This window comes from Corythoichthys intestinalis, unplaced genomic scaffold, assembly GCF_030265065.1.
Source record: "Corythoichthys intestinalis isolate RoL2023-P3 unplaced genomic scaffold, ASM3026506v1 HiC_scaffold_23, whole genome shotgun sequence".
In the NCBI taxonomy this organism is placed as follows: domain Eukaryota; kingdom Metazoa; phylum Chordata; class Actinopteri; order Syngnathiformes; family Syngnathidae; genus Corythoichthys; species Corythoichthys intestinalis.
The window spans coordinates 8,950,946-8,978,845 of NW_026651592.1; the positions used below are offsets into that span (position 1 = coordinate 8,950,946).

The 27,900-nt window shown below is 38.8% G+C and overlaps 1 protein-coding gene across 1 annotated transcript; it reads right to left on the reverse strand.

Annotated features, from left to right (window-relative positions):
• Positions 1-13,962: 13,962 nt before the first annotated feature.
• Positions 13,963-27,516, reverse strand: LOC130911270 (carbonic anhydrase 4-like; the record flags this gene model as incomplete). The annotated part of the gene is made up of 7 exons (XM_057829116.1): positions 13,963-14,580; positions 19,927-20,090; positions 20,432-20,498; positions 23,312-23,404; positions 23,477-23,622; positions 26,476-26,608; positions 27,463-27,516. Coding segments are annotated over 7 exons (828 nt in total), but the record flags the coding sequence as incomplete, so codon positions are not given.
• Between the last annotated feature and the right edge of the window lie 384 nt (positions 27,517-27,900).

Sequence of the window (27,900 nt, forward strand, 5' to 3'; positions counted from 1 at the left end):
AAATTAATGCATTTTGTGTACATATCATTTTATTTGCTGACATAAAAAATGCATGACTTCCTTTTTTTTTTTTTTTTTTTTTTAATGTTCACATTAAAAAATATATATATCACATTTAAATAATTAAAAAAAAAAAAATTCACAAAAAGAAGTGTACTGCCATACATAAAATCTTTGTATAAAATACATACAAATAAAACTAATATTAAAAAATATTCAAAAATTGGCATTGCATTTTAATGCAAATTAATAATAAGATAGAACAGAAAAAGACAATTTGTGTTGCGACTTTTTTAGAAAAAAATATTATTTTAATTTAATATTATTTTCATTTCACTATACATGTATCAATGAGTTTTATATATATATATATATATATATATATATATATATATATATATATATATATATATATATATATATATATATATATATATATATTTTTTTTTTTTTTTTTTTTTTTTAAATCATCACAATCGCATTTTCAAAGACTAATAACTCATAAACTTCATGTTTGACTTCATTGACAGTTTTGTTTGAGCTTTTATTCTATTTTTTTATTTCAATTTTAGCACTAAAATGTACTATTTTACATTACAATTACAATACATAACAATTCAATAGGCTCTATATTCAGTTACTTTTCAAAATACAAGGGAAAAAAATACTTTTGGTGATTTACATTATATTTCAATTTTTAAAAATGCATTTAATGTATTTAATTTTGTCGGTAAAAGTGAAAATCACATTTCCTTGAATAATATCTTCACAGAGGTTTTTGAGGGTCTACGACACATTTAGAATCAATTTCAAAACATGTTTTATATCCAGACACATACATTTTTACAAACAGTATTTAAACTAAAGTTATGCACATTTCTGCATGTCATATGATGATGCTTGTTTTCCTTCGTAGCCTACAGCGCAGTCATCCATAAAGTAGGAAACACTACACTGTGCATTGACCTTTTTTGCAGTGCTTTCTACTTTATGCTGAACAACACTGAACATAAACAGCTTGTGAATGCTCCTCCCGCAATGTGGAATTTGACACGCTTGAAAATCTTTAGGAAGCAAACATGAGATTAAAAAATATGACTTTGTACGAAAGTAAAATTGACTTACCGGCAGAACTTTGGTGTCCTCACAAGTAAGAAAGACAGCGAGAAGTGAACATCAGCTTTTTATCGACCAGTCTGAGGCACGTGCTTCATACAGGAAGTCATTACACGCACACGCGCACTGTCTAACTGACACACATTTTCCCGTGTTTGAATCCGGCAGCTTTCATAACAAAGTGCCTTTATTGGATCAATTTTTCCACACTACGAGGCGCCCCGAAAAGCCTTCAATTTTCTCAAAAGCCGATAGTGCGCCTTATAATCCAATGCGCGTGATATATGGTTTAATATTACTTAACCATGGCATGATATTCCCTTTAACGCAGCTTCATCTAGTGGATGCATAATGCAACCCCAAAAACTACTACTACTGCGCCTTATAATGCAATGTGCCCTATATATGAAAACAGTTTTAAAGTAGGCAATTCATTGAAGGTGCGATTTATATCCCGAAAAATAAAATGGTTTCTTATTAACTTTCAAAGGGTTCTGTGAATGAACATGTAAAACAAGTGGGGTTCGGTAACTTTAGCAAAGTTAAGAACCACTGCTCTAGCCAAAGGATGGCTCTAGCATAGCAGCCTCATATTAGCAAACTGCGGAGATCCGCTCTTTAAAATCTACCTAACTGTATCCTTAAATAATTTTTCTGTAGTGGCACCAAGAATAAGACTGAGCTCTCTTCATTGATAAAGTCCCAGAGAGTTTAAGTCCGACGAAGCAACAAGCTAACTTTGTCAGCGTTAACAAACGAGTGCCATAAATTATACCTAACCAATCATACTTAGCCTTAAATAGTTCTTCTTGTAGTGTAGTCGGTCTGTACCCCAAACATAACCTCAGGAATATTTTTTTTTTGTTTAACCTGTCCTGTTCAGCTGCTTGACACGGAGAATGGAAATCTGAGTGTACAATCCATTGGAACAGTTTTAATGTATCTTATTGGAATATGACATACATCCCTTATGATCATTCAACGTACCTCGTTTATTAGGAGAAACCAGCGAACAAAACGGGGTTATAGGAGAACAGAAGAAAAGAGGGAGAGAGACAGAAAAAGCACAAACAACAACAACAAATACATTCAACGTCTACTCTAACTAGCTATGAATCTGTTGGAGCTATCGTTAGCTAGTTGTACAGTGTATCACAAAAGTGAGTACACCCCTCGCATTTCTGCAGATATTTAAGTACAGTGGGGCAAATAAGTATTGAGTCAACCACTAATTGTGTAAGTTCTCCCACTTGAAAATATTAGACAGGCCTGAAATTGTCAACATGGGTAAACCTCAACCATGGGAGACAGAATGTGGAAAAAAAAAAAAACTGAAAATCACATTGTTTGACTTTTAAAGAATTTATTTGCAAATCATGGTGGAAAATAAGTATTTGGTCAATACCAAAAGTTCATTTCAATACTTTGTTATGTACCCTTTGTTGGCAATAACGGAGGCCAAACATTTTCTGTAGCTCTTCACAAGCTTTTCACACTCTGTTGCTGGTATTTTGGCCCATTCCTCCACGCAGATCTCCTCTAGAGCAGTGATGTTTTGGGGCTGTTTTTGGGGCAACACGGACTTTCAACTCCCTCCACAGATTTTCTATGGGGTTGAGATCTGGAGACTGGCTATGCCACTCCAGGACCTTGAAATGCTTCTTACGAAGCCACTCTTTTGTTGCCCTAGCTGTGTGTTTGGGATCATTGTCATGCTGAAAGACCCAGCCACGTCTCATCTTCAATGCCCTTGCTAATGGAAGGAGATTTTCACTCAAAATCTCTCGATACATGGCCCCATTCATTCTTTCCTTTACACAGATCAGTCGTCCTGGTCCCTTTGCAGAATAACAATCCCAAAGCATGATGCTTCCACCCCATGCTTCACAGTGGGTATGGTGTTCTTCGGATGAAATTCCGTATTCTTTCTCCTCCAAACATGAGAACCTGCATTTCTACCAAAAAGTTCTATTTTGGTTTAATCTGAACATAACACATTCTCCCAGTCCTCTTCTGGATCATCCAAATGCTCTCTAGCGAACCGCAGACGGGCCTGGATGTGTACTGGCTTCAGCAGCGAGACACGTCTGGCAGTGCAGGATTCGAGTCCCTCGCGGCGCATTGTGTTACTGATAGTACCCTTTGTTACTGTTGTCCCAGCTCTCTGTAGGTCATTATCTAGGTCTCCCCCGTGTGGTTCTGGGATTTTTGCCCACCATTCTTGTAATCATTTTGACCCCACGAGGTGAGATCTTGCATGGAGCCCCAGATCTAGGGAGTCAGTGGTCTTGTATGTCTTCCATTTTCGAATAATTGCTCCCACAGTTGATTTCTTTGCACCAAGCGCTTTACCTATTGCAGATTCAGTCTTCCCAGCCTGGTGCAGGTCTACAATTATGTCTCTGGTGTCCTTCGACAACTCTTTGGTCTTGGCCATAGTAGAGTTTTCAAGTAGGAGAACTTGCACAATTGATGAATGACTAAATACTTAGTCCCCACTGTATTTGTACTTCTCACCTGGTTGCCGCCACTCATGCTTTAGACCATCAGAACCAAACAAATTAATCTTCGTCTCATCAGACCATAGGACATGGTTCCAGTAATCCATGTGCTTTGTTGACACGTTTTCAGCAAACTGTTTGTGGGCTTTCTAGTGTACCTTCTTCAGAAGAGGCTTCCTCCAGGGGTGAAAGCCATGCACACCAATTTGATGTAGAGTGTGGCGTATGGTCGGAGCGCCAACAGGCTGACCCCCCACCTCTTCAATCTCTGCAACAATGCTGACAGCACTACTGTAACAAGTCACATGACATTTTGGAGGGAAAATGACATGCAGTACTCAATTTGGACATTTAGGGATGTACGTAGTTCCCATGCGGTGTACTCACTTTTGTTGCCAGGGGTTTAGATGGATATATTTTGAGTTATTTTGAGGGGAAAATAAATGAACTCTATTGTATAAGCTGCACACAGACTACTTTTCATTGTGTCAAAGTGTCATTTTGTCAGTGTTGTCCCATGAAAAGATATACTTAAATATCTGCAGAAGTGCGAGGGGTGTACTCACTTTTGTGATACACTGTATTTTCCATGTCCCAAAAATTCATGGAAAATTCCATCACTTGCAGCTCCAAGGTTCAACCCTCTCCCACTGGTTCTTGCCCAGTGTCAGTGAGTCAGCTGTGCTACGCGATAGCTTGAGGAGGTGAAACCCCTTTTTCCCCAGATCGAAGACAGCTTAATCACTGGTATGGGAATACTTCAGCTACAGAAAAGTTACAGACGGCCGTCGCTTGGAGGAGGAGGGCCAACCAACATGTAAAACATGTTTGCGGAGGGTGGCTGCCGAGGAGGCAATACCTCCAATAAGGCTTCATATTTATACAAAATTAAATGTTAGGCGTGTTTAGTGTGTCTAGCGGTGGTAAAACGTGGTGTTTTTTTTCTCTCTGGCAACTGTCTGTGTTGAGAAAGAGTGTAAACATGAAACGAGTCATACACATGTGTTTTTTATGGAAAATGACTCAATTATTTTTGTTCTGATGGTAATAATGTTGAGCTGTGGCTTTTGCCTCACTGAAAGGACTGCATTTCATTTTATTTAGAATATTTTGTAATTTTTTTATTTTAACTTAACATTATACTTATGTTACAACTTGCTAGTATGCTTTGAAAAATAAAAATCCTGTTCAATGGAGAAAAGTCTTTGTTGTTGTTTTTTATAAACCCAGATACCTCAAAGTAACATATTTTAGAGCTGTAATTGAAACCGTGATATTTTGGCTTAAATGGTAAATGGTAAATGGTGTTATACTTATATAGCGCTTTTCCACCTTTCAAGGCGCTCAAAGCGCTTTACGGTTATCATACCATCAGAATATCATACCGGCACATGCCTATCCCCAAGTTTGTCAATTTTTTTGTCATGTTTGTCCAAGTCACTTTGCATAGTTGTTATATTGCACAATATGAGAGAGAGTGAAGTCAAAATGTTTTGGAGTTTTTGCACATTCATCGACAGGAAGTATTCACAACTTTCATATCTCAGCACACTTCTGAGAAGTCCAACATCAGTGTGAATTTGTGAGTGTGTGTGGAACAAAGTGCTGCTTTGTATGCGCAGTTGTACGTTGCAAAGAGGAACATCGTCACATCAACTAAAACCACAAATTCAGATAACAGGAAGTGAAAGACAGTCCTCACCTTTTTTTTTGGGGGGGGGGGGTGCTTTAACAGTTAATAATGATGTTTTAGTGCCATTGACGGCAATAGACGACTAATCTAATTGAATGGGTTGGGGCATAGACTTCATAGTGTATTGACGGGACACGGGGCCGGTTCATAGGGGGCCTATCTCCGTCAAAGCTGACCGAGTGGAAACACAAAGAGCTTTTTCCTGTTGAAAATTCTTGTGAATAAATGCTTAAATCCCTGAAATCTTAATAGATATGGACTTAAAACAGTCTTGATTCTTGGTTAAAGGCAAAAAAATGGGCAGGTAGCATTTATATTACGTAAATACAGTATGTCGAAAGTGCTGCTAGTTAAGTCACTGAGGCGGCCCCCTTAGTACAACAAAGAGGTTTTCGCATTGAAAATTCTTGTGAATATATGCCTAAATCCCTGTATTCTTGATAGATATGGACGTAAAACAGTCTCGATTCTTGGTTGAAAGCAAAAACAAACAAAAAAACCGGGCAGTTAGCATTTATTTTATGTATATATGTTGAATGTGCTGCTAGTTAAGTCACTGTGGCGGCCCCCTTAGTAAAACAAAGCTTTTTACATTGAAAATTCTTGTGAATAAATGCTTAAATCCTTGAATTATTTATAGATATGGACGTAAAAGAGTCTCGATTCTTGGTTAGTAGCAAAAAAAAACAAAAAAAAACTACAGGTAGCATTTATTTTACGTAAATATTGTGAACTATGAGGTTAGTCAGTAAGGAAATTAGCAGGCGCTATATGTAAACAAAGAGCTTTTTCCGTTGAAAATTGTTATGAATAAATGCTTAAATCCCTGAATTTTTTATAGATATGGACGTAAAACAGTCTCGATTCTAGGTTAAAAGCAAAAAAAAAAAAAAAAACGGGCAGCTAGGATTTATTTTATGCAAATATGTCAAATTTGCTGTTAGTTAAGTCACTGTGGCGGTCCCCTTAGTACAACAAAGAGCTTTTTGCGTTGGAAATTCTTGTGACTGAAGGCTTGAATCCCTGAATTCTTTATAGATATGGACGTCAAAGAGTCTCAATTCTTGGTTTAAAAAAATGTGCAGGTAGCCTTTATTTTACGTAAATATTCCAAAGTATAATTCCAATGCTGTAGGGGCTAATTTCTCCCGTTGATTTTTTTCACATTTCAAAATGCAAGCATGGTACGAAAAATATAATAATTACCTTGAATCCTTGAACAAATCACTCTTGAGACAATCCTTCCTTTTTTGTATGCGGTACAGCTTTTGTACTTTTTTAACATAAATTCGGCATTGGTTCGCTGCATGTGTCGCTGCGACCGATTGCGAATAACTGAAGCGGATTGTGGGATGGCCCCCTACTTGAAGGTGTAGTGCACTGAAGGTCGAATCTGACCTGTCAATCATTATGAAGTCTACGTTTGGGGCCTGCAGCAAATTATGATTTCCCATTAAGTTTTATTGTATTTTTTTAATGCAGTACTACTGTCAAGTTATATTTTTCTTATGAAAACAACACATAAGATTTTTTTGTGTTTTCTTCTGTAGCTTGAACAAAATGTCTGGGAAATAGATTTGCTAACATGTAATGGAGTTCAGTTACCAGTTTGAACTAAACTCATGAGTCAGGAGAAAGTGAGTGCATGACACGGCAGATTAGTCTATTCTTGCACAATAGGATTATATCCAAAGTGGTCCTGTGGGTCCTATATATACTCTACGTATGAGCAGACAGTACATGCTGTCTCACTGGCACAACACTGACAGAACAATAATTTTTCAAAATAAATCTTTTATTCAACCAAATAGGCCCAATTGATCTCAGAATTTTCACAAGCCGTATTGATAATGCTAATTTCATACACTGGCTAGATATGATATTTTAACTAAGTTAACCATTTCCAGCACGAATTATGATTTTATTTTAACCCTTCCCATAGCAAAAATTTTCTTCTCATCTGTTGCTTAATCTCGTTTCGGGAGACGAATTTGATCATCTTAAATGTATCTCATTCTCTGCTTATTTGTTTCTGAGTTTGTGCTTCTAAGGCCATACTTCTCAAATAGTGGGCCGGGCCCCCCCAGGGGGGCGCAAAGCAATGCTGGGGGTGGCGCATGTGACCTTGGGGAACATACTTTTTTGCCTTACTAGATTAACCCTTTAACACCAAATGTGTCGGCAGCGACGCGTTTACGCATATCGTCTTTGAAGCTTCATCACGCTGTAATTACGTCACCCAGGTGCCGCTGGTTGGTCTCGTTTGAAAGTGTGGAAGTTGATGTCCACGCCAGTTTTTATCTGAAGTCAATCGGCAAATGAATTCTGAATTCTGCCCCTCTCCCCTCTCTGCCCCCCCTTTTACGGACAATAACTCACATCCACCAAAAACAATAACTCTGAACTGGTTTGCATTGTTGCAGTATGTCACTACCCACTACTTCCTCGAACTCCCTTACCCTTGCCTATTGGTTGACAACCAGTATACTTGATTATACTTGATTAACTCATCTGGTTTTGCACTGACTTATAACTGTTCTTATCAGGTATATTTTTGCTCTGCACTTTAGCACTGACATGACTTTATGCGGCTGTGAAATCTGTTTTGTACTTATGTCTAATACTGTGTCAATGTTTACACTTGGTACTTAAGGGTATTAATTATATGGGTTTTGCACTTTACCAACTTAGTTGTATGGATGCTCCAAACAAAGTTTTGTTGTGCTTTTTGCAACAATGACAATAAATATTCTGAATCTGAATCTGAATCAAAGAAAAACGGGAGATAATGTCATTTGAGTTTTATAGTTTTACTGCACTCATAATTATGCATTAAAACGCTGCATGGACCATGTATCCATCTCCATATTTCCATCATTTCTTGTCCTTTTTCAAAACCGAAAGCAGCACAAAAGACTACATATCCCAAGAGCCGCTGTGATGTCAAGAAGGACAAACCGAATGTGATCATTTTTAATAAATTTCCGAGCGAGGCGCCAACTATTGAAAGGGAGGCATGCGAAGCAAGTAACGGCCGGTTGGTTTGAGCGAGCGACTTTGAAACGTGCAGAATGAATCTAAAACTTCATTTAGCCCAAGCTAATGCATTATTTAATTAACTCAAGGAAGAAGATGAGCCGTATTTGTCGTTTTCTTGGGATGAGTCGGCCTCTCGGCAAGTAGAAGTGACAGCAGCGCGCAAACGGCGAAAGAGTAGGCTGTGTGACGTTGTGTGTGGTGACGCAGCTCCATGACCTGTTCAAGAAGAAGCTTTATTGAGTGCGCAAAAAAAAAAAAACTTTATTGGGTCGCATGCCTGAAAATTTTGAATGAACTAAGCTACTTGTCAATATTTTTTTAAATACTTTTTTTCAATGTAATATACTTTTTTTCTTCACTATAATCTTTTTAATTTTTATGTAGATGTGTGTTCGAGAAGCTTGATTGCATGTACATATATACTTTGATAAGGTGATGGGTACAACACCTAACTTTACAAAGAGATATCCTTCAAACCCTTTTAGTGTTAAATGATAGATATAATTTTTTTCTCACTATTTTGTAGAGGTGTGCATCGGCACTGCCCTCACGATTCGATTCGATTACGATTCGGAGGGCCACGATTCGATTCGATTCGATTAAGAGGGCCACGATTCGATTCGGTTCGATTCAGCAATGCATCACGATGCATTAAAGCCTGGGATGCATTAAAATGCTAAAGCAAAGCATATTTTTCGTGAATCATGAGGCAACACAAGCGGTCAGACATTAAACACCTTTTTATAGGCTCTTGTATCATTCCTGGTTGTAGTCAAATGAAAATAGTAATATATATAAAAATAAAAAAAAAAAAACATAACAGCATTTAATTAGTGCTTTGAATGAGACCAGGGCTTTCTTTTTTTTTTTTTTTTTTTACACATAGTAGCAGCCTTTCATTTTTTACAGTCCGCATAAGTTTGGTCAAGTTTCCCACCAACCTCATAGAAGCCAAAATGTCTCCATATGCCTGCTTTCAATGTCTTTGGTGCGTCAATAATCTTTCGCGCTCCCTCTTTCTGCGCTTCAGCCATTGTTGTTATGTCTTATCTCTGCTTTCTCGAGTGCCACTGCGCAATTGCGCATGTCTGTGACGATGCTCCCGTGAGGAAGCAGATTTGAGTTCCTCGTCCCCCCTGCATTGCTTGTACAGTAGCTCCCTCTACAGGTAAACATGAGAATAATAATACAAATGGGGAAACCAAATCCATTGCATCACTGGAAGATTTTTGAACGGACTTATATATTTTAATATGTGCTGAATCGATTCGGCTTGTTGCCCGCATCGAATCGCATCGTCCATGGCCCGCATCGGGATGCATCGCCGCATCGATTATTGTTGACACCAGTACTATTTTGCACAGTATATAACCTGTTTTGACCATAGTATGTGTAAAGGCCAAAAACGCCTATGACCATACCTGCTGTTTGTGTTGAATTGTCAAACATAAAACTATTCAATCTTATTTTTTTCTATTGAATGTTTATCCTAACAAGTTGAATAAATATTATCAAGCTTCAAAACGGTTGGTTGAGCATGTTTGGTTGTCAATGGGATATCAACATTACAAATTTAGAAAAAAGATTTTGGGATTTTTTTTTTCTTTTTGGGTCCAAAATGTGGATTATAATTGGTCAGTGAAGAAAACAACACTTTAGACATGAAATTCAAGGTGTCCTGAAAAAGGGACCCAACTTGGCCATCGTAAACATTTTTTTCTTTGAAATATAAAGGCAACATCAAATGGCATGCAAATTCGGCCAAAATAGGCTTAGGTGTTAAAGAGTTAAAGTGTAATTGCACATCCACTCAGTGGGTGGCAGTGCCGCTCTCATTTTCATCGTGTGCAAAGTATCTTTGAACCAAACGAGCACACAGCAAAGAGCACCGGAGATATGAAAAGCTAAGAAAAGGAAATATGACGAGGCATATGTAGAATTTGGCTTTGACTTCTAGTACAGTGGGGGACAAGGAAAGACCAGTCTGTTTACTTTGTCTAAAAATGTTCGCAGCTGACAGCAGGAATTATTTTTTTCAGCGATAACGCGCAGGATATTGCCAACAATCCTCCCGTTTAGTCAGTGTTACATAAGTAAACCAGCGAGCACTGTCAGCATCATATAAGGTGGCGTACCTAGGTGCTCAGTGCAAAATAACCCCACACCATATCAAAGGAACTGATACTGCCTGCAGTAAAAATAAAAATTGTCCCTCCATCCAATGACACTGTTGTTTTTGTTCTATTAATTTTTGTTTTTTCGATCTAATTGTTTGGCATATTATCCTAATGAGTTAATGTTGCTGATCAATTTGAATTTATTACTATTTATTGATTTTATTCAATTTTAATTTTCAGCATCAAACGGTCAAAAAATGTATCGAGTGTATTTTTACAGGATGGATGTGTTTTTTTTTGGGGGGGGGGGGTTTATACACTTTATTGGAAGTTGATCTATATTACTTTTTTTCTTTTAATATTATAAACAGGGGGGAAAGTGGTTAGAATTTCTTGACGGAACTCCCCGACAAGAAGCTCTCCACAGAGCCAGAAATGTTATTTATTTATTTATTTATTTATATTTTATTATTTTGGGGGGGTCAAAACTACTGAAATGTAAAGAAAACTGTGTTGGACAGTTATTTCTATAAAGCACCAAAAAACGGATTTTCATTCAAAATTGTACTTTTTCAATGATTTGCAAAATAAAAGTTAACATAGCTAAAGTTAAAAACAGCTATAACTACAAAGTCATTTGTAATTGCAATCATTTTCTGGGAGAAATTGAGCATTATCTGGCAAAATTGCAGGAGTGCCAATACTTTTGGCCAGCACTGTATTAGCTGAAACAACTTACAGCCTTACGTGTCCCAAACCAGAGCGCAGCTATCCTTTGTCCATGTCAGACATTGAGTCTACTCCTCATTCATACAAGGCAACAGTCCAGCCAGATCCAACTCTGCCACCAGAGGGCAGTGTATCCTCCATCATTAAAAAAAACACACTGCTTTTGGACTTTTTGGATGGTTATTTGGGGGTATTAAAGGGTTAATTCCGATTTACGCAGAATTTCGGGTTATGTCACCAGGATAGGAACGAAACATGTTCATAACCCAGAGACTACCTGTATATTTAAAAAAATATATGCCATTGGTTAAAATATCAAAGGAGCATGACTATCTATACTTGAGTAAGATTATTTTGAAGTAACTAGGGCTGTCAAAATTATCGCGTTACGGGCGGTAATATATTTTTTGAAATGTAAAGAAAACTGTTGGTCGGTTATTTCTATAACGCATACAAAAACAGATTTTCATTCAAAATTGTATTTTTTCAATGATTTGCAAAATAAAAGTTAACAAAAACAGCTATAACCCAAACCTCCATTTTCAAATTTTTATTTTCCCTCATTTCCTCACATACTAACTGCCAAATCTCAATTTGAACTACTTAAGAACATAGGATGTATATCAAAATTAAAGATAATGTAAACATTTACTTTTTGTTGTTTTTAATAATAAAGATACAAGTAACATAAAATAAGCACAAATGACTTATGTTATGCAGAGTGAAATGTAATACATTTTGAAGATTGCGCAAACATTGACTTTTTTTAAATCATAAGGAAATGAATTAGTAGCCTAACATAAATGAACAAAGGTGCTGGAGCCTATCCCAGCTAACTACGGGCAGTAAAAGCACCATATATGAATATTATACCGGAACTGCGTTCGAGCCCTGAATCTTATACCGGAACTGCGTTCCTGACCGTTCCCGCCCACTTTCACCCCTGATGATAAAGAACACAATGTTATGCAGAGGTGTAGTTATAATAATAAGAGGTTTATATAAAAATGATACTACAGTATTTTATAGTGGCAGCAGAGAGTTGGGGGGCGCGGAACGTTTACGTCTTCCTGTGGGGGGCATAACAGAAAATAATTGAGAAGCACTGTTCTAAGGGTACCCTTAGGAGCAAGCGATGAGTCAAAATGAGGAAAGACATCATTGAGACAAAGGAGATTGATTTGAGAAAAGCTGATTTGAGCAATATTTGAGAAGAGAAATTCTCCTGATTAAAAACCAAGTTATACTTGTGAAGCACCTTGACACTAGATCCTCATCCACCTGGTGCAGCAATGTGGGGCTGAGTTTCTTGCACAAAGTTACTTAGATGAATTCACCCGGACAGAGAGTTGAACTCACAGCCTCTGGGTTGAGGAACCACTTCTCTACCACTGAGCCATGATGCACTCGATGTGACGTGGAACATCTATTAAAAGCAACTTCAGAAAGCGTGTAGCAGCGATGAAGCAAATTTATTTTACTTTGGTCAATTTAATAATTTATATATTTTTTTGATACTTCGAAAAAAACTTCCAAATCGCAGATATGTTGCCTGTGAACCAGTAGTTTTAGTGAGATATTGTCAGCCGGCTTGTTGCTTGTTTTGATTACGTCATCAAACAAGAGGACAAAGGTTCTTCACACTATTTTGTGGTAATCTTTCGGTCTTCGAAACCAAAAACCGATAATGCAGTAGCGGCAGATAGTTTTCGGGGCCGAATTTTTGGTCACATCTCTAATTTTTACATTGAACAAGATAGTCCAAATGAACCAAATGTTTTTTAATCATTTGACCAATTATAATATTTTCTCAGTTTTGGGCATGAGATGAATTCAGATGTGACTGGACATGTCAGAGCAGACACTAGTCTTATAATGAAAGATTCTTGAAAACCCAAAATGAGCAATTGCAGACTGAAAGGAGATCAAATTGAGAAATATTTGTGACTGGCACAATATAGGGTTGCTTGGCAAGATCAGTAAAAGAGGCAGCTTTGAGGCAAGTTTAAGAAATAAAATACTTTGCTCATCCATATCTTTTACTGAGACATTACTGAGATCGTGACTCCAAGTAAGGAGATAAAATTGAGATGCATTTGAGATTGACACGAGTACTCATAGTTGTCTCTTGGTGAGATCTTGAAAGGAGACAACTGTGAGACTTTATTGAAAAATTGTGCCAGTAGAACTATTCTCAAGACCTTCTCATGGAATGCTCACTAAGAGACTTACTTCTATGAGACAAATTTGAGAAAACTGAGAAAACCGCTCTGGTCTCGATTATTGCTGATTCACTTCTCAGAGTTCTAAATGAGACATGAACAAGTTCTCATCTTAAATTTTACATTGCTATGGGTTAACTCATTTAACTCATTGGCTGCTATTGATAGCACTAGACGGCCAATAAACTGTGACTTGTAAGGGCATTTAAAAAGGATTGGACGTTTAATGCCGTCAATATGTGTTTTCGATAACATTTTTCCTCTCTTACTAACTACCGTTACATATACTCTGTGACCTGGGCGGACAATTTGTTAAGATAATAATACGTTTGGAATAGATTCCACTGAAGTGACCAATGTCCCTGAAAGGGTTAATGAGAGGGTTAATAAATGTTTTGTTTTTTCCTTACAGTTATTGTTTTGTCAAGTGTCATAAGCCCTCCAATCACAGTCTGAAAATCCTTCATGGACTTTCAGTGAGATGCTTTTATTGTGAAGTGAAGCTTAAACAGAAATGTTATCTTGAGAAAATTTCGTTTTATTCACTTCTTTAGCAAACGATTAGAGTTCAAGTCATTAAAATCAAGTCATCAAAATAATAGCTGGAACATATCACCATTCTTGTCATTACAAGGAAACTCAACAGAGGGCACTCACAGGTGCTCAAAAGTGCATCATCTCGCCGATTTTTGTTTTTCTTCTCCATCAAGCACACGATGCATTTTTATGGCGCAGTCGCAACAATCAAAGCAGCATTCCTAATTGTTTGGAAGAGTTTTGTTTTCTCTAAGTGTGACGAAACCCTGCACTTTGAGTTCTTTTTGACGTATGTGTTAGTAAGTAAGACCATATACAATAAATAAATGGAGAAGGGTAATGGTCCCTACATGGAACCATGGGGTACACCCTTAGCACATTGGCTGCCATTGACATTCAATCCATTTGAAGTGTCTCCTCTGAACTTTAAGTCCAGATGAACATTTCTTTGTGCTTCACACGGAGTACAACATAAGCACAGATGAGATGACGAGCGCAGGGCTGAGTGAAGAGGCGATGCGGGATCCGGAGCGATACACCTGCCTTGCGTTCAGGGGCTGCACGGCTCGGAAGGTATTCACCATCGGCCTCCCGCCGGGGAAGCGAAGCTGGGAGAAGGCGGACAGCTGACAGGAGAACAAACATCCGGGGTAAAAGAAGATTCTGCCAAGACTTTTGTCATAATTTATTATTAAGGTAAACAATGATTGACAGGCGTTTAATGTTTGTGTAACCCCTGCCACCATCATTGCTTAAACTGATCCTGTTTGTTTATATATATTATAGCAGTCTAATTGTACCAGAAATGTCTGTCTTACCCGATATGTCAAAACTAGGGCTGTCAAATTAATGGCGTTAAAGGGCAATAATTAATCTTTTAATTGCTCACGTTAAAAATTTGACGCAATCAGAGGTTGCGCTAGACTTTTTCGTTGTCTGTCATTTTGACTGACAGGGTCATAAAAATCCGGTCATAATCTATTTTTACCCGTCACTTAAATTTTTAAAATGATGATAATGACATTGTGGTGATCCTTTGTTTGGCATAATTCACCTTCCGTAGTTGTGTGTCCATTTGGCTGAGCGCGTTACCGGCTACGACACAGTCACGTGACAGAGACACTTAAGAGCCGCGCGCGTTCCGGCTTGAATAGAGTTCACAGAGAGCAGCAGAGCTACAGCGGCTGGACACAGCAATTCGAGCTAACAAGACTCTTAATATTGCATACCGCTTCAACATATTCAATAGTATTTAGTTTTCATTCATTTTAAATTAATACTCTGTCCGAACAAGCTTAACAGAGAATCCACACCGTGCCATCACACATCAAGCAGATGAATATGTAACTTTTTCTCCGCAGTGCCAAAAACAGTTCACAGTTCACGTGCTACTGCCTGAACGGAGTCTTACACCTTCCTCCTGGTGCGCATGGACTTGAATTGCGTGCCCGCTTGTGCAGTCCCTGTTTTTTCACCTCTTTTATCAACACCGTCGTCGTTTTGGGGCTTTTTGAAGAAACTTCGGACACTCAGTTGCCTTGACATTTTTCAGAGTAAGGCCAACGACGTCATGCATCAAGAGAGACAATAGCTAATTAATATGCTCACTCGCCACCCTGTGGTCTGGGGTGTGAATTGCAACCTGTCAAAATGACAGATGGACTTCAGTTTTTTCCGTCACCGTTTTAAAAAATCGGTCAACGACGGAAAATATTCGGTTAACGCGACCCCTGGACGCAATTAACGCATCCATTTGGGCGGAGCAAGAGACGATCTTTTTCTTAACTCTCTTAATTGAACACAATACAGAACATATTGTTTACCATTTGCTGCCACTACTGACAGTCATGGTTGCCCAACTTCCCATCACGCATTTGGGCGGAGCAGGAGATGATCTTTTTCTTAACACGCCTAATTGAACACAACACAGAACATACTGTATACCATTTGCAGCCACCACTGACAGTCATGGTTGCCCAACTTCCCATCATGCATTTGGGCAGAGCAGGAGATGTTCTTTTTCTTAACACGCTTAATTGAGCACAATGCAGAACATACTGTATACCATTTGCAGCCACAACTGACAGTCATGGTTGCCCAATTTCCCATCGCGCATTTGGGCGGAACAGTTAATTCGCTACAGTATAATTTAGTGAAAGCACAACATAAATAATATTCCTATCCTCAAAAAAAAAATAAAAAATAATGTTCACAAAGAAAAACGCTCACTACAAAGAGAACTGGCATTCCCAATCAAAATAGCTATGCAAAATACACATAAAACTTACTCAGACTGTGCCTTGGCTAGATCTCTAATGAAGTTAAAACTCGTCATTGACACCTTGTGGTGTATTTCAATCCCTACCTTACGTAGTTAAAGACACTGTGGAAGAACGGCAGGGAGCCCGATGTGACGTCACCGCTTGGCAACATTGACAATGGCGAGCTAGTAGTTTATTTTTTTTGATTGAAATTTTTACAAATTTTATTAAAACGAAAACATTAAGAGGGGTTTTAATATAAAATTACTATAACTTGTACTAAGATTTATCTTTTAAGAACTACAAGTCTTTCTATCCATGAATTGCTTTAACAGAATGTTAATAATGTCAATGCCATCTTGTTGATTTATTGTCATAATAAACAAATACATTCCCTATGTACCGTATGTTGAATGTATATATCCGTCTTGTGTCTTATCTTTCCATTCCAACAATAATTTACAGAAAAATATGGCATATTTTATAGATGGTTTGAATTGCGATTAATTACGATTAATTAATTTTAAAGCTGTAATTAACTCGATTAAAAATTTTAATCGTTTGACAGCCCTAAAAAAAACATGTCTTATCTATATATCTCTCTTTCCAATGCTAAATCTGAATAAATACATTGAACACACAAAACAGAACCAAAATTTTTTTTTTTTTTTTTTTTTTTTGGGTGGCGCTACTTTGTGGTTTTTCATTTATCGCGGCGGGTTCTGATCCCCATTAACCGCGAAAAATGAGGGATCACTGTAATTATTATTATAAGTTATGTAATCCACAAATTCATGTTGAGAAATCTTAGCTCAGTGTAAATTTAGGCATCAATGGGTTGAGACTCTTTAACCATGACAAACGTTTCAATTTGTTTAACTATTTTTTTTTTTAATTCTCTTGCTCTGACATTTTCCTTTACAAAAAGATACACGATAGCCTGAAAATATTTTAGCTCTTCATAGGGCAATTGACTATTTTTTGGTAATTATAAAATACTATAAAGACCTGGTGCGACGACGACTCCGCTTCTGTCATGCCAGCAGCAGCAGACGACGATGACTCAGACTCTGTTCCTGGTCCGCGCGACGACTTAGTTCCTGACCCTCGCCCCGACGATGCTGCTCCCCGCTTCCTGCCACGACATGGCGGCATGGACGACCGAGCACTACCTCGTCTGGGACGCCCGCCTGAACTGCCCGTGCGGTCGCCCAACGTCTGGCGCCCCGGGCGCCCTCCCGATCAACCCGTGCGGTCGGCCCATGTCTGGCGACCAGGTCGCCTGCCTGACTAACTCTGATGGGCTGACGTTGCTCCCTCCTCCGGGCCCTCTTTCTGCCCGCCATGTTTAGGTCTTTGTGTTTTCTAGGGGACGTCTGGGATCCGTCCCTTGAGGGGGGGGGGGGGGGGGGGGGGGGTACTGTTAGGTTTTGTGTTTGTTTTCTCCCAGTGTGACTTGTCCCTGTGATTGCCCATTGATTTTCACCTGATGTGCCTTCTCCTAGTGTGTCCTCCTGTGCTCACCTGTTCCTTGTTGTCTCGTTACCTAGTGATGTGCTCCTTGGGTCGAATCCCTGAAGTGTGTGCCGAGTAATGTAGATGAGTGGTTCATGAACCGCGAGCCGATGCGCGTGTTGACGACTTACGTGGTGATGTTTGTTGCCCCGCGAAGCGGGTGTACCACGTGACTGATTCGGGAAATGATTCGCGAGCAGGTGTACCAGGTGGCTGATTCAGTAAAGCATTTGAGAGCGGGTGTACCACGTGACTGATTCGGGAAATGATTCGCGAGCAGGTGTACCAGGTGGCTGATTCAGTCAAGCATTTGCGAGCGGGTGTACCACGTGACTGATTCAGGATCTGATTCGCTTGGCTTGATTGGAGTTCGAAATAAAAGCGGCCAAGAAACGCTATGGATTCCCCTTCACTTTTCGTACGACGTTACCCCTTGTCTGCGTGTGTGTATATAAGCACCCAGTTTCTTGTCACTCCTTGTTACGTCATTGTCAAAGTCTGTCTACGTCCATGTCCACGCTCTGATCAACATTCTCGCGTCTCTCCAAGCCCTCGTGTTCCCCTCAGTAAGTTTTGATACCTAGCCTTTTGTTAGTAACCTGAGTTTTGCTTGCCGCTGTTTTTTTTGTTTTTTTTTGGAATCTCGTTATCATTTGTTGGTACTTTGTTTTTCGCTTGCCATAATTAAATCATCTTGCACCGTCAATCTGTCTCGCCTCCTTTCCCTGCATTTGGGTCCACACACCACCTGCCTGCCCGTTTCCTGACACTGGTGTGGACGTCCAATTTGTTTGAGGTGAGGGGACCGGCATTGAATGCTCATCTTTCATCGTTTAATTATAAATATATATATTCATTAAATTACATTTTTAAAGTTTTTAAAAAGTTTGGGGTTTTTTTTTGTTAAAAGATCATTTTTTAAAATAAACATTTTACGAATAGAAAGAAAACGAATATTTACTGCTTTGACCTTTTTTAATATTTGAAATGTTTCTTAAATTTTAAGTAAAAAAAGATATTCAGTTTTCTTTTTTTGCTCCTTGTTTTGAATAAAAACGGTAAATAAACATTAAAAAAAAAAAACATTTACTGTTAACTCTTTAGATGCCATTAACGGCGTTAGACGTCCAATACATTCTACCTGGGGAAGTTGAGAGTGATGATTCGCTTCTAGTGCCGTCAAAAGCAGCCCATAAGTTCAAGACTGCCCTAAAAGGACTTTTAAAAACTTTTTTCCCCTTTCTAAAATGGATATCATAATTTTTTTAAAGATTTTTATTTTCTTAACCTTATGACTTCCTTCTTAATACAACGGTGCATAGACTTCATAGTTTATTGACATGGCACATTTGCCATTCACTACATGCATTTTGAAACGTTGTGAAAAAAAATCAATGGGAGAAATTAGCCGCTCCGGCATAGGCATTAAACTCCCGAATATTTACGTAAAATAACTGCTAACTATCCGTTTTTTTTGCTTTTAACCAAGAATCGAGACTGTTTTACGTCTATCTATGAAGAATTCAGGGATTTAAGCATTTATTCAAAAGAATTTTCAACACAAAAAGCTCTTTGTTGTACTAAGGGGGCGGCCACAGTGACTTATCTAGCAGCACATTTGACATATTGAAGTAAAATAAATACTAAATGCCCGTTTTTTTTGTTTGTTTTTTTTTTGCTTTTAACCAAGGATCGAGACTGTTTTACGTCCATATCTATAAAGAATTCAGGGATTTAAGCATTTATTCACAACAATTTTCAACGGAAAAAGCTCTTTGTTTACATATAGCGGCTGCTAATTTCCTTACTGACTAGCCTCATATTTCGCTATATTTACGTAAAATAAATGCTACCTGCATGTTTTTTTATTGTTTTTTTTTTTGCTATTAACCAAGAATCAAGACTCTTTTACGTCCATATCTATAAATAATTCAGGGATTTAAGCATTTATTCACAATTTTCAATGCAAAAAGCTTCGTTGTATTAAGGGGGCTGCCACAGTGACTTAACTAGCTGCGCATTCCACATATTTACGAAACAAATTTCAGGGATTTAACCATTTATTCACAATTATTAAGTCTATGAACTGTGCTTGCAAAATTACACCATTTCCCACTACCAAAAATATTTAGGACATCCTTGGACATTACCATGATTAATTATTTAAATGACTTGACAGTGACTCATTGACCTCACCTGTTGCCTACTGAGGGGTACGGTATTTTCAAAAAGGGTCCAAAGAACAGATTGGGCACAGTCAGGTGTGGTGAGGGATCCGAGGTAGCGGAAATAATCTCTCATGTCGGTGGGTGGAGGAAGAAACATTTGCAGGGAGATGCCCCGCACTGTTGTTTTGTTGGCTAAACATAGGAAACATCAAGAAATTGATAACAGTCAGAGACAACTACTCAATTCCATTGTTGATATTTCCAAGTAAGATGCAGTAATAAATATACACTACTCAGCCTATTACATTATTGCAGTAAAGAAGCAACATTTATCTTTTTTTTTGTAACTTATTGCACACAGAGAGTACATACCATCATCTAATCATCTCACACATTGCACTTTGGCACTTCGTTTACTCGCACGTGTGTATAATATCTATAATGTATCATGTTTCATATCATGAGCACACTTACACTTTGGCACGACACATGTATCATATCATCTCATGTTTTACATACCCATGGGAACTTACACGGTCGTGGGATTCTCTTCAGAGCTTTTATGAGCGGTTCAAACTTTTTGTTGGCTGAATTTGACTCCTGGCAGAATAGCACAGAATGCACAAATATTCAGTTTTAAACCGCCTGGAAAGAGAACTGAAGTTCTCGTTTACTTTGTTGTTGCTGTTTTTCTTTCAATGCTATTGGCAGCGATATGCATCCAATCCATTGAGCAGGTGCACACATACAAAATACAGTGGGCAAATAAGTATTTAGTCAACCACCAATTGTGCAAGTTCTCCTACTTGAAAAGATTAGAGAGGCCTGTAATTGTCAACATGGGTAAACCTCAACCATGAGAGACAGAATGTGGAAAAAAAAAACACAAAATCACATTGTTTGATTTTTAAATAATTTATTTCCAAATTAGAGTGGAAAATAAGTATTTGGTCACCTACAAACAAGCAAGATTTCTGGCTGTCAAAGAGGTCTAACTTCTTCTAACAAGGTCTAACAAGGCTCCACTCGTTACCTGTATTAATGGCACCTGTTTTAAGACATTATCGGTATAGAAGACACCTGTCCACAAACTCAGTCAGTCACACTCCAAACTCCACTATGGCCAAGACCAAAGAGCTGTCGAAGGAAACCAGAGACAAAATTGTAGACCTGCACCAGGCTGGGAAGACTGAATCTGCAATAGGTAAAACGCTTGGTGTAAAGAAATCAACTGTTGGAGCAATGATTAAAAAATGGAAGACATTCAAGACCACTGATAATCTCCTCCTCGATCTGGGGCTCCATGCAAGATCTCACCCCGTGGCGTCAAAATGAAAACAAGAACGGTGAGCAAAAATCCCAGAACCACACGGGGGGACCTAATGAATGACCTACAGAGAGCTGGGACCACAGTAACAAGGGCTACTATTAGTAACACAATGCACCGCCAGGGACTCAAATGCTGCACTGCCAGACGTGTCCCCTTGCTGAAGCAAGTATACATCGAGGCCCGTCTGCGGATCGCTAGAGAGCATTTGGATGATCCAGAAGAGGACTGGGAGAATGTGTTATGGTCAGATGAAACCAAAATAGAACTTTTTGGTAGAAACACAGGTTCTCGTGTTTGGAGGAGAAAGAATACTGAATTGCATCCGAAAAACACCATACCCACTGTGAATTATGGGGGTGGAAACATCATGCTTTGGGGCTGTTTTTCTGCAAAGGGACCAGGACAACTGATCTGTGTTAAGGAAAGAATGAATGGGGCCATGTATCGAGATATTTTGAGTGAAAATCTCCTTCCATCAGCAAGGGCATTGAAGATGAGACGTGGCTGGCTGGGTCTTTCAGCATGACAATGATCCCAAACACACAGCCAGGGCAACAAAGGAGTGGCTTCGAAAGAAGCATTTCAAGGTCCTGGAGTGGCTTAGCCAGTCTGCATATCTCAACACCATAGAAAATCTGTGGAGGGAGTTGAAAGTCCGTGTTGCCCAACGACAGCCCCAAAACATCACTGGTCTAGCCCTATATTGCCAAATGTATCACTTTTGATACACCTAAAATTTCATGATTTTGAGACTAATTCAGAATTTTGACATTTCTTTTTGAAGAAAAAAAAATGATGGATGCAAGTCAACACATGCATTTGCAGGTTCCATGAGAAAAACAAACAGGATTTAGCAAGGTTATAGATATCTGAGCGCTTATTACAAATATTCATTTTGACTTCTTACAAATTTGAAAAAAAGGTTTCATTAGGACCTTATTTTTCAAATTTTGGGATTCGCTGATAATTGCTTCATATTGCTGGCATTAAAGGGCTAAAGTAGATCTGCATGGAGGAATGGGCCAAAATACCAGCAACAGTGTGTGAAAAGCTTGTAGAGTTACAAAAAACGTTTGGCCTCCGTTATTGCCAACAAAGGGTACATAACAAAGTATTGAGATGAACTTTGGTATTGACCAAATACTTATTTTCCACCATGATTTGCAAATAAATTCTTTAAAAATCAAACAATGTGATTTTCTGGGGGTTTTTTCTCGTTCAGTCTCTCATGGTTGAGGTTTACCCATGTTGACAATTACATGCCTCTCTAATATTTTCAAGTGGGAGAACTTGCACAATCAGTGGTTGACTAAATGCTTATTTGCCCCACTGTGTCTGGGTGTTCACCTGAATTACAAAAGAGACTGGAACATAGACTTCATAATGGTATTGACGGGACACGGGGCGCGGGGCTGATTAATAGGGGGCCTATCTCCGTCAAAGCTGACCGAGTAGAAACACAAAGAGCTTTTTCCGTTGAAAATTCTTGTGAATAAATGCTTAAATCCCTGAATCCTTTATAGATATGGACATAAAACAGTCTCGATTCTTGGTGAAAAGCAAAAAAAAAAAAAAAACGTGCAGGTAGCATTTATTTTACGTGAATATTACAAAGTATAATGCCAATGCTGTAGCGGCTAATTTCTCCCATTTATTTTTTTCACGTTTCAAAATGCATGCATGGTACGAAAAATATAATCATTACCTTGAATCCTCCCAAAAAAAAAAATCACTCGTGAGACAATCCACTTGGTCAGCTTTGATGGCCACGCCAACAACGCAGGCCACCTATTAAATGGCCCCATGTCCAGTCAATATTATGAACTCTGACAAAATCTAAGATTAGTTGTGGATCCTGCACCCAATTTCTTTTTAAACACTGTCAGACCTAACTCAAGAAAAGTGTTCCCAGTGTTACTTTTCAAAGACACATTTCCTTTGAGTGGCATACCGCAAGGCTCTGTTGTGGAGCCATTATATTAATGTGTGTATTCAAACGCGATCTGCAAAATGTTGCTTTTTGTCGTATTAAAACTTATCAATTGAGCAGCAACATTGGTTTTTTCCACAGAAGGATGATTACCTGGAAGAAGATGCCAAGAACCGCCACGCCTTCTGGATCACTTAAAGCCTGTGACAATGAAACGTATTGTTCCTTGATGTGCACAATGTGCATCTGCAGGACAACACAAACAAACTCTGTATTAGAATGCTTTTTGAAAATGTTTGATAAATATTGTGCACATACTTCCATCGGATACGATTCGCCATCTATTGTGTGCTCAGAGCCAGGGCCCCCATCTTTGCCCCAGTGGAAGTGGAGTTGAAGTGCGGTGTATGTTGTGGACAGATTCCCTCCTTTGATTTTCATACCGGGAGGTAAATCCAGTTGCACTGCAATAAATACAAAATATTAGATATGTATGCTACTGTACAGTGGGGCAAATAAGTATTTAGTCAACCACCAATTGTGCAAGTTTTCCTACTTGAAAAGACTAGAGAGGCCTGTAATTGTCAACAAGGGTAAACCTCAACCACAAGGGACAGAGTGGAGAAAAAAAAGAAAATCACATTGTTTGATTTTTAAAGAATTTATTTCCAAATTAGAGTATAAAATAAGTATTTGGTCACCTACAAACAAGCAAGATTTCTGGCTGTCGAAGAGGTCTAACTTCTTCTAACGAGGTCTAACGAGGCTCCACTCGTTACCTGTATCAATGGCACCTGTTTTAACTCATTATCGGTAAAAAAGATACCTGTCCACAAACTCAATCAGTGACACTCCAAACTCCACTATGGCCAAGACCAAAGAGCTGTCAAAGGACACCAGAGACAAAATTGTAGCCCTGCACCAGGCTGGGAAGACTGAATCTGCAAGAGGTAAAACGCTTGGTGTAAAGAAATCAACTGTGGGAGCAATTATTAGAAAATGGAAGACATACAAGACAACTGATAATCTCCCTCGATCTGGGGCTCCATGCAAGATCTCACCCGTGGCGTCAAAATGATAACAAGAACGGTGAGCAAAAATCCCAGAACCACACGGAGGGACCTAGTGAATGACCTACAGAGAGCTGGGACCACAGTAACAAAGGCTACTATCAGTAACACAATGCGCCGCCAGGGACTCAAATCCTGCACTGCCAGACGTGTCCCCCTGCTGAAGAAAGTAGACGTCCAGGCCCGTCTGCGGTTCGCTAGAGAGCATTTGGATGATCCAGAACCAGATCCAAGAACACCATACCCACTGTGAAGCATGGGGGTGGAAACATCATGCTTTGGGGCTGTTTTTCTGCAAAGGGACCAGGACGACTGATATGTGTAAAGGAGCTTCACAGTGGGTATGGTGTCTTTCGGATACAATTCAGTATTTTTTCTCCTCCAAACACGAGAACCTGCGTTTCTACCAAAAAGTTCTATTTTGGTTTCATCTGACTATAACACATTCTCCCAGTCCTCTTCTGGATCATCCAAATGCTCTCAAGCGAACTGTAGACAGGCCTGGACGTGTATTTTCTTCAGCAGGGGGACACGTCTGGCAGTGCAGGATTTGAGTCCTTGGCGGCGCATTGTGTTACTGATAGTAGCCTTTGTTACTGTGGTCCCAGCTCTCTGTAGGTCATTCACTAGGTCACCCTGTGTGGTTCTGGGATTTTTGCTCACCGTTCTTATTGTCATTTTGACGGCACGGGGTGAGATATTGCATGGAGCCCCAGATCGAGGGAGATTATCAGTGGTCTTGTATGTCTTCCATTTTTTAATCATTGGTCCCACTGTTGATTTCTTTACACCAAGTGTTTTACCTATTGCAGATTCAGTCTTCCCAGCCTGGTGCAGGTCTACAGTTTTGTCTCTGGTGTCCTTTGACAGCTCTTTGGTCTTGGCCATATTGGAGTTTGGAGTCTGACTGACTGAAATTGTGGACAGGTGTCTTTTATACCGATCATGAGTTAAAACAGGTGCCATTAATACAGGTAACGAGTGGAGCCTCGTTAGACCTCGTTAGAAGAAGTTAGACTTCTTTGACAGCCAGAAATCTTGCTTGTTTGTAGGTGACCAAATACTTATTTTCCATTCTAATTTGGAAATAAATTCTTTAAAAATCAAACAATGTGATTTTATGAGGGGGTTTTCCATATTCTGTCTCTCATGGTTGAGGTTTACCCATGTTGACAATTACAGGCCTCTCTAATCTTTTCAAGTAGGAGAACTTGCACAATTGGTGGTTGACTAAATACTTATTTGCCCCACTCTATGTGTATATGCTGTCATAGCAGATTCATGGCGCATTAAGCCCCCAAACTATTTTTAATTTGTCTGTCTTACCCTGGAAACCCCCGTTTACAGACGTCGCGCAACCGCTTTTGTTTCAACCCAGCCATAAAAAGAAGGAAAGTAATTAATATTTATTATTCAAAAAGCCAATCATTTTTAGCTTAGAATCATTAATTGCTGTCTAATATTTCATTTAAAAGAAAAAAACGACTTTAAATAATTATTCACTTACATATTTTAAACATTTAAAGAAATTTCATCACAATGAAAAAAATGGTGTCTGTAAATAAGTCACGGATATCTACCTCATAACTATCGCTTAATTGTATTTTTTTGTTGTTGTTTTTTTGTTACTGTCGCATTTCCCCCGTTGTTTTAGATGATAAATAATCGATCCAAACAAAGAAAAATTGGAGAAAAAAAAAGTTTAAAAGGGTAAATATACGAAAAGGAAAATCTCGACCACTCCTTGATGTCTGCGATTTCTGCATCGCGACCCTTGTTATATGTTGTTATATCCATCTTTCACTCTTAAAATTCCCAAAAAATCCGGCTGTGGCCATTCACAGCTGTGTCTTGACACTCGGTGATACATGCTCCATGGAGTTAAAGAGGTAAGTACGTGATAATATCTCGTTAAAATTGTGGCATCATCAACTCTGCTCTCTCATGCTCTCACCTCCAGTTGGGGTTTTGCTGTTTTAAAAAAAAATCTAAAATGCCCTCCTGTTCAAATTTTTTCTTCCCCCTAGAAAATTGAGATTTTAAGCTTCCCAATGATGTATCACATATGCATATAGAACAAATTTGAAATTTGGCCAGATTGGGGGTCTCAGAGCGGAACTTCAAGCCACCTGAGTGTTTTTCGCCTTTTGCATTTTTTAAATCCGTTTTCACTGGACGTCCATCACCTTCAATGGAACCCAATGAGTTTATGTAATTGATTCTAGCATTTGGGAGGTCACACGGTACCTGTATGACCATTGTTGGAGAGGTTTCCGTGAAAAGCGTGTCTGTATCTGAGAAAGTGCAGTGGTGCGAGCCTTTGGTCCGGTAGTACTTTCCTGGTCACGATGTTGACGGGTGATTGCAATCTGCTGTTACACTGAGGAAAAATTATCCCCCACCGGTCAGGCCCTGGTACACAAAGACCCTTATTAATACCACTCCGCTGCTAGTTTTAGTAATGCTGCTCTTGAGTTTTACCTAAACAGCTGTGATTGCAAGACACTTGGGACTGGTAACACCAATCTAGAATTTACAATTGACTTGTTATTATTATATGACGTGATATAATCACACTGTCTTTCATGAGAAGCATTGAGATGTTCCTACCTGCCCCAGTGACAATCTCCAGGAATGACACAAACAGAAATATCCACATTGGTAAGGGCTTGTTTGGCACACTATTTTTGGTGAAAGACGTCAGGCGTCTTGTTTTTATAAAGTCGGGACCACCTGAGTGGCCCCTGCCCTCTTTGCTTTTATGACTACTCATTTGAGATAGGCAAACAATGACACAAGCAATAGATAAAAATATACAAGCTTTGGACTCATAGAACACACTAATTTATCTGTTGGAACAGATAATGCATGTATGCTTTGTTTTTTAAATTTCAATGTTGCTTCTGTTTGTCCTTTTGGAAAATGGAAATATTGGGTTTTCATTTTTGCTTACCTTGGATGTAAATGCAGTCGCCCATTCAGATTAAATAAAAAAAAGCTGAAACAAATTGATTAAGAAGCAGCGTGTGCACTGTATTTACCTACTGTAACAGTATTTCACATTAAATTAATACAAATAAAAAAGATGAGCTCATGTTTCCGCCATAAATAATAAGATCATTGTTGGGAAAAAAAAGACAATTTTAAAAGTTTTTTTCATTTGATCAAATGCAACTATTTCATGGTCATTTTTCGGGGTGTAACAGTACACAAAAATCTCGGTTCGGTACGTACCTCGGTTTTGAGGTCACGGTTTGGTTCAATTTCGGTACAGTTTGAAAACAAAATGCAAAATGGGTATTTAAAGATAATCCAACAACAATTTGCCTTTCAGACCCCACGTATTGGTCAGCTTTCTTTCTGAAAGAAAGAAGAAAAAAGAAGTCCTGTGCTAAGGAGAAAAGCAATCCCAATGACAAATATTCTAACGTGTATTTTACAAATGAAATGCCTGTAGGTTATGCTGTTATATCGTCCCTACCAATATTGAGACCAAACCTACGCCCTTGTTTGTAAGCAGGGGCGGACTGGTAATCTGTGGGTTCTGGAGGATCACAGAACGGCCAGTGCCCTGGACGGCTGGCGGCCGCCATTCATTATACATCACTGTTTTTATCCCCCCTATCCTCTGATGATCTACAGTTCGCATCCAATCCGACAGGTGGCAGCAAT